General features: G+C 39.1%; 1 protein-coding gene and 1 pseudogene across 1 annotated transcript; both read left to right on the forward strand.

Moving 5' to 3' along the window:
• Positions 1-8,221: 8,221 nt before the first annotated feature.
• On the forward strand, positions 8,222-9,154 carry LOC143400278 (olfactory receptor 14C36-like). Its single transcript, XM_076857569.2, has one exon. It carries the CDS (start codon positions 8,222-8,224, stop codon positions 9,152-9,154), a length of 933 nt encoding a protein of 310 aa, XP_076713684.2.
• A 525-nt stretch (positions 9,155-9,679) lies between these two features.
• Positions 9,680-10,963, forward strand: LOC143400276 (alsin pseudogene; annotated as a pseudogene).
• The last annotated feature ends 220 nt before the right edge of the window (positions 10,964-11,183 follow it).

Genomic DNA, 11,183 nt, shown 5'->3' on the forward strand with positions numbered 1-11,183 from the left:
GGATTTGTCTCATGACCCATCACCTTCTAAATTTGTCAAATTGTAATATTTTATAATTTCTATCATGGTAAACAGATTAATTAAAATACCAATATATTTCTTCTTTCCAAAATGTCACCATCTGAAACAACTGAGGACCTATTGGTGTCATCAGTAATGTTTGTTGACAGATTACTGCTGTAAAGAGATCTTACCTTTCAAGTGCAGAGGGCAGTGGGATTGCATGACCTCCCACCAGACTGCACTGTGTGTGCTAAGGAAGTGTAGAAAGGGCAGAGCCTGTTTGGGAGAGACTTCTTTGTAAACCAGTATTATTAAAAAAAAGCCAGTTCACGTGAGTGGTCAGTCAACAAAGCCACCAGGTTTATTAACCACTGTGCAGGAAGTCATGCATTTGCACCTAAAAAATACAAAGATGAATAATACAAGGTCCCAAATTAACAAATTTCCACAGACTGATCTCCAATGCTACACAAAAGTAGGGGAAAAAAATAAGATTATTCAGCAGTTTCCAGAGAAAAGATTGCATTTGAACATCCTCTAAAGACCAGTACAAAGTAAATGGGTAAAATTAAACCATTATGTCACAGTAGAAAAGGACTCTATCAACAAGTTCCAGGATATTCTGTGAACAAGAACATCACTCAGGCTTGAGCTTTAGGTTTGTGTCATGGAGAAATGGGGTATATGACAAGAAACAGATTGCAGGTAGACTGAGTAGGACCACTTGAACTTCACCCACACTGTGCAATTAGCTGCACCCTACCTGTGTCTGGCCACCCACTGTCTCTCTGGGAGACACACAAATTTCCAGAGGAGCCCAGGAAGGTTCAGCAGGAAGGTCATTTTACTAAGGGTGAGTGTGTTTAACCTGTCAAGATGTTGAGGAGGACCCAGGATGACAAAGCCCTGAGGAGATTATGATGGAAGTGACCTTGGATTGAAGTGGTCTGAGCTCTTACAGAAATGTTGAACCATGAGCAAAATCTTTCTTTCAGTGTATTTGTTCAGTATCTTTTTGTATAATCATGATATTGTGAAGAAAAAATATAGGACTGGGTTTGTGATTCAGTGACAGAGTACTTGCCTCGCACATGTGAGGCACTGGGTTCAATCTCAGCGAAACATAAAAAGGAATAAATAAAATAAAAATATTGAAAATAAAAGGAAAGTAAGAAATATAATAGAAAATGTCAACAAGACTAAGGCAAATTTATTTTTAGAGAGAGTAATCTTTAACTTCATGGTGCTGAACATGAAATAAAACACAACAGGGTAAAAATAGAAGTTTAGGAGAATGTCATCTGGAGGCTATGAGGACCTTACTCTGATCTGTTGAAGAAGAAAAGAGAATCCCTGTGGGAATAGGAACAGGTGCCTCTCTGATGGTGTGTGACCATGAGACAGCACCACTCATGTTCTGGGGAGCGAGCAGGGAGAGAAGGGGACTGCAGGGAAGCCAGGTGCAGTCAGGTCACCTCAGTTTACCGTAACTCTAGACCTGAGATCTCAGAATGGGAAAGTTTGGTGGATAACTTTCCTCATGAGAATTTTTTTCTCATGTTCATGAGGATAAATACTCCAACATTATGAATCATTTCCTACCTATTTTTTTTAAATTTTGATTTGAATTATTAATGTAGAAAAAAATGAGAAAATACTTTGGATGGTAATATTAATGAAATAAAATTAAGGTGACTAAAATGGAGAAAAGGAATGCATGGTGACCCACATGGTCATGAAGAAGAGGAGGTAGGCCACCCTAGAAATGCTCTGAATGGAGTAAAGAGAGCCCCTATGTTCTGCAACTGGCAAGGCCAAAGGGCAGGAATTACCAGTCCTTTTGGAAATATTATTTTACAGTCAAGAGTCCTAACTGCTACATGAGGAATTCCAGATGGAGTTGTTTTCTCAGCTGGTTTTATATTTCCTCTACACTATCCACTCTTTCGACAGCCCTACTAAGTCCTTTTGGAATAAGAAAGTTTATGTTCTACAGTGGATATTGATGCATGTAACTTGCTTTTGATTTTTATGGGGGCTCACAATGAAGATTTTACCTTCAGTTTTAGGTGAGATTTTTGGCTCAAACTTTAGGATAAAGCTGGAATTTATTAGACTATCAGACACCGATGGGCTAAATTCATTTTGCATTGTGAAATGGACATGAGTTTTGGAGATGTGTGGTTGAAGCATTATGAATGGGATGTGAGGTGTCTAAAAATGTTCCTGAATTGACGCAGAAATTTTCTTTCTTTCTTTCTTTCTTTCTTTCTTTCTTTCTTTCTTTCTTTCTTTCTTTCTTTCTTTCTCTTTACATTCCTGAGTGTTTTTATCAGAGATATAAAATCTTGTTTTCACACAAGAATTTTTTTGAATCAAATGGGGTATAATATCTCATTTTTCCAAGTGTACAGGTTGCAGAATCACATTATACATTCAGCAATACTAGTGTCTATTTATTCTGCTGCCCTTTCTATCAGGCAGGAATTTTCAAAGGTAGAATGATTGGATTATGAGAGCTGCAGCCTAATCAATCCATCTTAATTTAAACAAATTGACTGGGTGTTAGCTTTAGGCATTTGGACATTGGTAGAGGAGGGGGAGCACTGGGATTAATCCCTGATAGCTTTCCTCTAACCCTAACCCTAACCCTAACCCTCTTTCTGCTTCCCTTTCTTAGCCTACCTGGAGCCATATTCTGAGCATCTTTCCTCTGCTGTGGTGGTCCTCAGTGTGCCCCCTCCATGAACACAAAATCATGAAATTGGATGAAGATAAACTAAATTTCTGAACCCCTGAGACAAAATATGCTTTCCCAAATTGGGAAAGATTGTTTTTTTTATTGTGGGTGTGTTGTTTTTTAAACCACATATTTTGGTCACATCCATGCAATTCTGACACAGTTATTCATCATAATCACATAGAGTGCAGAGTGTATACCAGAGATGACCAAATGGCAAAAATTATGATAAACAATAAATCAGTCACATTATATTACCAGACTGAGGAGAAATAAGTCCACAGATGGACATGCTGATTTAAAGATCTGTGGAATATACATGTAACAGAATGACGTTCATCCTAAGGAATGAACATACGATGCCTGTACAAGGTGGACTGATTTTGAAAAAGTTAGGTAAGTCAAATCAGAACATATATTGAATGATTTTATTTATATGAAATTTCACAAATATATAATTTCAAAAGTACAGAATATACTTAGAGTTTTCTAGTGTCTGAAAGACCATGTGTAACAGATTAGATGGTTCATTTGAAGTAATAAAAGTATCTGGGAACAAGTTGTAGTTGGATGCTTTACAACTTGATAATGTAGTAAATATCACTACATTTATAAGCATGAACTGTCAAAAAGGTAGACTTTGTGTTATGTGAATTTCATGTCAATGATAAGAAATTTTTCTGCTGAACTGCAGATACTGTGAGATGTTTCCAAATTACAAGTGAGAGTTGCTCAATTGCCTTAAAGTTGCCTGTTCCATATAAGCACCCTTAATTCATAATGAGGAGAGGAGGGCAGAGATAAAAACACAAAGGGAGAACCATCAGTCTTTTCAGTGTTAATCACTTCTCAGTAATGACTTACAGCAATGTGCACCAGAGCAGTTCTGCTGTCCATGCTGGCACATGGCCAGGTCCTCTCTCCTGGGCTCTGCAGGTGCTGTTGCCTGGTGGTGTGCTCAGGCCTCCTACTGTCTCTGCAGGCTGAGCTCTGTGCTCCTGGGGGCCTCGCTCCCACTGGCCAGGCCCCAGATTCACATAAAGCAGAGGTGACTGAGCTCTGCACATCCCACATGGCACTGTGCTGACTGGACAGATTCACCCTGGCTGCAGACACCATTGATGGGAGAAGCAAAGGGAGACACGGTTCTGTTCCATGTTGACAACAAGTGACACTCAGGAGTGAGTAATAAGCAGTTAGAGTTTAAATGCATCTGAACTTCACTTTTATTCTGTTCAGCAAATTATAATGTCATCCAAAGTGTCAGCTAGTCCAGGAAAAGATTTCTTAATTCTGAGAAGAACACAGAGAGTCCTTAAAACTGCACTATGGTTCTGGGTGATTGCCACTGCTCCAATAGGAACACAGGGACCTTGGGGACATCTTAACTGTATATGCTAATATAGTGTGTGAAAATTCTTCATCTGATTCTGGATGGTTTGAAATTCTTTTCTTCAGATTACTATTACTTATAGTATACTTGCAAAGTTCACAAAATTTCAGAGAAAAACAAACACATTCACATTAAGATAACAAGAACAATATGCAAAATATGGTATAGGATACGTAGGTAGATAGGAATGCTTTTATACAACTGATAAACATGCACATATGTCAATAACTGTGGGAAATAAGATATTTAATGTATAATGCAATTTTCATTGGAATATTTTAAACATTAATCTCACCCCTTTCTTTTGATCACAAATACATTTTTTCACTTATTCAGTTTGTTACATTTGTTTTTTGGGTTTTAGGGATTGAACCCAGGGGTACTTAACCACTGAGCAACATCCCAGCACTTTTGATTATTTATTCTGAGACACAGTCTTGACAAGTTAGGAGGCTAGCTTTGAGTTTACCATCCTCCTCTCTCAGCCTCCTGAGCTGCTGGATTACAAGCATGTGTCACTGTGCCCAAATTTTCAATTGTATTCTTAATATAGTTTACTGATTATATATTAAGTATGACTATAAGAATGTGCATGTCTAGTGGTATCAATATAAATATTAAGTTGTGCAACATTTTGGAAGCATATTGTGATTTTCAGATTATATATACCTCAGCATTCCTCAATGGTTTATCAAAGACACTAATCAATTTCCTAATATGAAAATGTAATTTAGAAATAATTAATTCTTGGATCTTTCAAACCAAATAATTTTTAGCAGTTTTGAAATGATCTATTTATCATATATTTAATTATTTGAAACACTATCAAGAGAAATGCAAAAAATAAAAACTCCTGGCTTTTCACTTCCAGAGAAAGCACCTGGGCAGTCCCTCTTCATGTTCCTGGAGTTAAAACATGCTAGTTCTTCTCACACACATTGCCTTGATTCTCACTTCTACCAACCCTTTCTGTTATTTATACCTTCATCTTATTGTCTTTAAGAGGGAATTTTCTATAGGTATTTTTTGCCCCTTAAATAAGGAAGTCATACTGAACCATACTAAAATTTTAAAGTGAGTCTATGCAATTTGAAGCCATATTTTTATTTTAAAAATCCAGGTTCAAAAAGTCACCATATCTTTAGAATCCACTGAAATTGTCTCAGGCTCTATGTAAAAAATAGGTGGTGCTTTGTACCTTTATTTTATTGTATTTATACATGACTTTGCATCAGTTCTCCATAATTGGAAGTTTCCTGATATTGACTGGCATATGAAAAAGAAAGTTGAAATGAGAAGAATTTACCAAACTATACCTAATCACACAAGGAAAAGAGGACATGAAGTAAGTTCCTATAATTTAAAATAGTTGTGGAGAATTTTCTAAGTTCTATTGGAGAAAACAAGCAGGAGGTGATTTAGTGTTAAAAACAATAATAAAGAAAGAACACTAGGGACATATCACGGTTGATGGAGTGCTGGCCTAGCATGCACCAGACTCTGGGTTCAACACTCAGCACCACACACAAAAAAAAATTAAAACATTTTTAAAAAGAAAGAAAATGTCTCCATAGTTCTGTGCAACTTCTAGATTTAAACCCATGTTTATGTCCCATCTGTATGTGACAGGATGTTCTGGGATGATCAACCAAAACTCCTGAAGATCCCAGAATCCAGGATAAAAGGTGAAAAACCTGGCAGATTTCCATAAAAAAACCTGATTAGTCTCATCATACATACTTTCAGAATTTTTCATGTTTATTTGAATTTTTACATATGTACCATTTTATTTTTCCTTCACAGTACTCAAATTATGTTTTAAAGATGATAATTTACTTCTTTTAGTAAAACCCAGTATCTGGAGCAGATTTTGCAATGTTATGAATCATTAGTAAATATTTGTGGAAAGATTACCTAATTTGAAAATATTTTTCTTTATGCCCACAGGCAAGGGTGAGTTATGGCAAAAGAAGGTACACTGTATTTCTTATAGATGTGAAGAGAGGGCTTCACCAATTTAGGAGTTACTCATTTGTAAATAAGTCAAATAAAAACTTATTTCATGTTAGTAGTTAGTCAATTATGATACATTGCATTTTTTACTAACTACTACACATGAAGTCATGCACTTCCTACTAACAGAATAAAAACATGAAGGAATACATGGTCAAAAATCAAGGAATTTGCAAGAGCAAATAAATACATATTGATTTCCTGAAAGGTAGAATAACATGTTGATTTCTTTTTTTTTTAACTATTTATTTTTAGTTGGACAGAATATCTTCTTTCTTTCTTTTATTCTTTCTTCCTTTCTTTCTTCCTTTCTTTCTTCCTTCCATGCGGTGGTAAGTATTGAACCCAGCACCTCACACATGCTAGATGAGTGCTCTTCCGCTGATCCACAACCTCAGCCCTAACATGTCGATTTCTAATGCTAGAGAGAAATAGAAGAATAATTTGTAGCTACAAAGTGGGTTTCTGAGGAAAAATTACATTTGAGCCTCCTTTAAAGCTCAGTACATAGTAAGGAGGAAAATGCTATAATTATGTCACAGTAGAAAAGGGCCTCTGTCAGCAAGTTATAGGGCATACTGTGAAAAAGGGGGTCACTGAGGCATGGGATTTAGATTTGTGTCAGGGAGAAATGGGGAATAGGAGAAGAAAGAGATTGCAGTTAGACTGAGTAGGGGTCCTTGAAATTAACTATGAAATTAACACCAACCTACCTGTGTCTGGGCGCACAACCCTGATCCTGGGGGACACAAATTTTAAGTAAGGACCAGACAAACTCATGAGGAAGATTGCTCTTCTAAGGGTGAGTGTGGTTAACCTTGCAAGGTGCTGAGGTGGATCCAGATTTTCAGAGAGCTTAAGAAATGACAATTTTGGTGATTTGGGATTGAACCAGTCTGAGCTACTTCAGAAGTGCTACAAATATGAGTAAAATCTTCCTTTTAGGGTATACAGTCAGTATCACTTTGTAAAATCATGACATTTGGAGGAAAGGATTAAAATGGAAGGTGTCAACAAGAAAATGACAAATTATTGTATAGACAAAGGAATCTTCAACTTCATGGTGCTGAACACAGAGTAAAAACACATTGAGGTAAAAAAAAGGAAAAAAAAAGTTTAGGAGAATATCACTGGGGTGGAATCTGGAGCTTTAAACACCTCACACTGATGTGTTGGAGAGAAAAAGAAAGCCCCGGTGGGAACAGGACCAGATCCCTGTCTGAGATTGTGTGGCCTGCATATAGTACCACCCCACCCTGGGTAGCACCAGGGAGAGTGGGGGACTTCAAGAGAGTCCAGGTGCCATCAGATCCCCTCAGTTTACCACAGCACTGAACCTGCAGCCCTGGAATAGAAAAGTTTGAATACCTGAAATACTTTTTTTATGAATAAATTTTTTTCATGTTCATGGAGATAAATACTCCTATATAATGAAGTGTTTCCTTTGAAAAATATTAGAAAATTGGGCTGGGGATGTAGCTCAAGTGGTAGCACGCTCGCTTGGCATGCGCAGGGTGCCTGGTTTGATCATCAGCACCACATACAAATAAAATAAAGATGTTGTGTACACCAAAATGAAAAAATAAATATTAAAAAAATTCTCTCTCTCTCTCTCTTAAAAAAAATTAGTAAGTTGTAAATCTCGAGAGATAACACAACAAATATTAGAAAATTAATGACAATAGGAATTATTAATTATGCTTTTAATAAATTGTATTCATGGAAGAGAATAAAGGTAACTATATTTTAGATCATTAAAAAAAGAAAAACATTGTCACATGCTCTGCATGGAGTCTCAGTAGGCCAGGGGAGGCCTGATGAGGAGTTGAGGACAAACCCTGCAGGTAAGGCCCAGACCCTGGGCTGCAGACCTCCACACATGCACTGGGAGGTGCACTCTGCTCAAAAAAAGTAAACATATCAGAAAAACAAGAGTGACATTCCTCTGAAGGGAAAACCACTGCAAAATACAAGAAAACATGGTATATATGAATATATAAAGTAATTGCATTAATTCTGTTTTTTTTTCACTTTATCTCTTTATCTTCCCAGAAAACCAGAATTTCCAGCAAATGGCTAATGCCACCATGGTAACTGAATTTCTCCTCTTGGGCTCTCCTGATGGCGGGGATCTGAGTTTCCTCTATTTCACACTATTCCCAATGACCTACCTGGGTACCTTGTTAGGGAACCTTCTCATCGTCACTGTCACCACTGCTGACCAGAACCTGCACACACCCATGTACTTCTTCATCAGGAACCTGTCCATCTTGGACATGTGCTTCATTTCCACCACTGTCCCCAATGCCTGTGTCAACTCTCTCACTGGCAACCAGGCCATTTCAGTGGCTGGCTGTGCAACACAGGTTTTCCTGGTCATTTTCTGTGCATGTGTTGAACTTCTGTTTCTCACCATGATGGCCTGGGACCGCTATGTGGCCATCTGCCAGCCCCTCCAGTACCCGCTCATCATGAACCCTCAGATTTGTGTCCGCATGACCCTGGCCACCCTGGTCAGTGGTCTGCTGTATGCAGGTGTACACACTGGAAACACATTCTGGCTGTCCTTCTGTCACTCAAACGTGGTCCATCAGTTCTTCTGTGATGTCCCCTCTCTGCTGAGGCTGTCTTGCTCTGACACCACCAGCAACATGGTCCTTTTTTTTGTCTCTGCTGTGGCAATTGGTGGTGGCTGCTTTACTCTTATTGCCATGTCATATTTTCGCATATTTTCTGCTGTGCTGAAATTTCCCACCAGAGCCCCAAGGAAGGCCTTCTCCACCTGCACCCCTCACATCCTCGTGGTGTCCGTCTTCTTCAGTTCTGGTGCAGATGTATACCTGAGGTCCTCAGCAACCTCTGACACCCTCCAGAACATGGTTCTCTCTGCCTTTTATACCATGGTTCCTCCCTTCCTGAATCCTCTCATCTACAGTCTCAGGAACCAGCAGGTAAAGGATGCTGTGAGGAGAGTAATGGGAACACAGTTGTTCTCAGGGAAATGATAAAGATGCATTTCAGCCTTCCCTGTGTGACAATCTTAATTAGAGATCATGCTTTTCATAGCTGGGCTTTGGAAGTCATACTGCTTTCTCTAAAGTCACCTTACTGGGTCCTGGGTACCTCAACTTATAAAATAATTTTTATTTTAATTTATGCCATCATTTCTATTTATTCTTCATAAAATGTATAATGTTAACAAATGCATCTTCAATGAATGGGTATAATTCAAGTTTTTTGCTATAAACATTTGAGATTATATTTGTTAATGAGTCATCAAATACTTTATAGTACTTCTATCAAGTAAACTCACAGATGAAAACCTTACAAATTAATCATGAGAACATCCTGAAATCATTTGAACATATTTAGTGATCTCATCTTAGTGATGTATGAAATAAATATGGAAGGTCTCTGGTACATAATTGTGTCAATATAAATACATTGAAAATACACAAAAATCAAATCCTAAAGAAGTTATAACCAGCTGATCTTTCAGACCCGCGGGGCTGCTGGACTTGTGCCGGATGCTGATCGCTGTGCTGCCGGTGGAGCGTCAGGTCTTGATATACTCTTTCTGAAGAGGGAATGGTTTGGTGATGGAGTGCTCCCACTGACCGATGGACTCAAAGAAGAGAAGTTCAACAGAAGCAGAAGGATCCAAAGAAAGAGGCCTGGTCCATGTCTGGCAGGCGGGATCCTTTTCTATCATACCAGAGAGATTGCCAGGCTGGGGAGGAAAGACTGTTCTTCAAGAAGCCCTTGGAGTGAAACATGGAGTTCTTTTGACTGAAGATGGTGAGGTCTACAGCTTTGGGACTCTTCCTTGGAGAAGTGAATCAGCAGAAATTTGTCCAGATAGTCCCATTCTAGAAAATGCCCTGGTTGGGCAACATGTTGTTACTGTGGCAACAGGGAGCTTCCACAGCGGAGCAGGGACAGAAAGTGGCGTAGTGTACATGTGGGGAGAGAATTCTGCGGGTCAGTGTGCAGTAGCTAACCAGCAGTACGTGCCAGAACCGAATCCTGTCAGCATTTCTGATTCTGAAACCAGCCCTTTGTTGGCAGTCAGGATTTTGCAGTTGGCATGTGGCGAGGAGCACACTCTGGCATTGTCAATCAGCAGAGAGATTTGGGCATGGGGTACCGGTTGTCAGTTGGGTCTCATCACCACTACCTTCCCAGTGACAAAGCCACAAAAGGTGGAACACCTTGCTGGGTGCGTAGTGCTACAAGTCGCCTGTGGTGCTTTCCACAGCCTGGCACTTGTGCAGTGCCTCCCTTCCCAGGACCTGAAGCCAGTCCCCGAGAGATGCACCCAGTGCAGCCAGCTCCTCATTACCATGACTGACAAAGAGGACCATGTGATTATCTCAGACAGTCACTGTTGCCCTTTAGGTTTGACACTGTCAGAATCCCAGGCAGAAAACCACGCCAGCTCTGCCATCAGCCCCTCTGCTGAGACCCTTGACAGTCAGGGAGAAGTGTTTGAGAACACGCCTGTAGAAGCTGGACTGCCGCTTGCCACCAAATTGAACATTGAAAGCGCCCCCACCACAAGTGGTGATACTACTTCCTCCCAACAAAACACTGAGGGAACAACTGAAATTTCTTCTGCCAGAAACATACCATCATACCCTGACACCCAGGCAGTAAATGAATACTTGCAGAAACTGTCAGATCATTCAGTAAGGGAGGATTCAAAGAATGGTGAAAAGTCAATGCCACCTCAGGTACTTGCTAAATTTCATAGCCTAAGGGTATTATTAGAGTTGAACTGTATGCACTTTACTTTAGAAACTTGGAAATGCTAAGATTTTATGGTGTGCTTTAGTTTGTAAGTTTGACTATATTTCTATTTTATTAGGTAAGCCTACAGAAAAGAACCTGTATTAATTAAATATCACTGTGCTTACGTTCTGACTCTTTATCATGTTGAAAAATGTCTTGCTGGGCTTATTTTGGAAGTAGTACCCTCCTTTTTTTCCCCCTCATTAGTGACCCCCCAGCATGGCTAAGGTACTGAATTTTGGT

This window comes from Callospermophilus lateralis (assembly GCF_048772815.1).
Source record: "Callospermophilus lateralis isolate mCalLat2 chromosome 5 unlocalized genomic scaffold, mCalLat2.hap1 SUPER_5_unloc_1, whole genome shotgun sequence".
Lineage (NCBI taxonomy): Eukaryota > Metazoa > Chordata > Mammalia > Rodentia > Sciuridae > Callospermophilus > Callospermophilus lateralis.

Coding starts and splice junctions, on each gene's coding strand:
- LOC143400278 (XM_076857569.2), top strand. CDS start 8,222: ATGGCTAATGCCACCATGGTAACTGAATTTCTCCTCTTGGGCTCTCCT.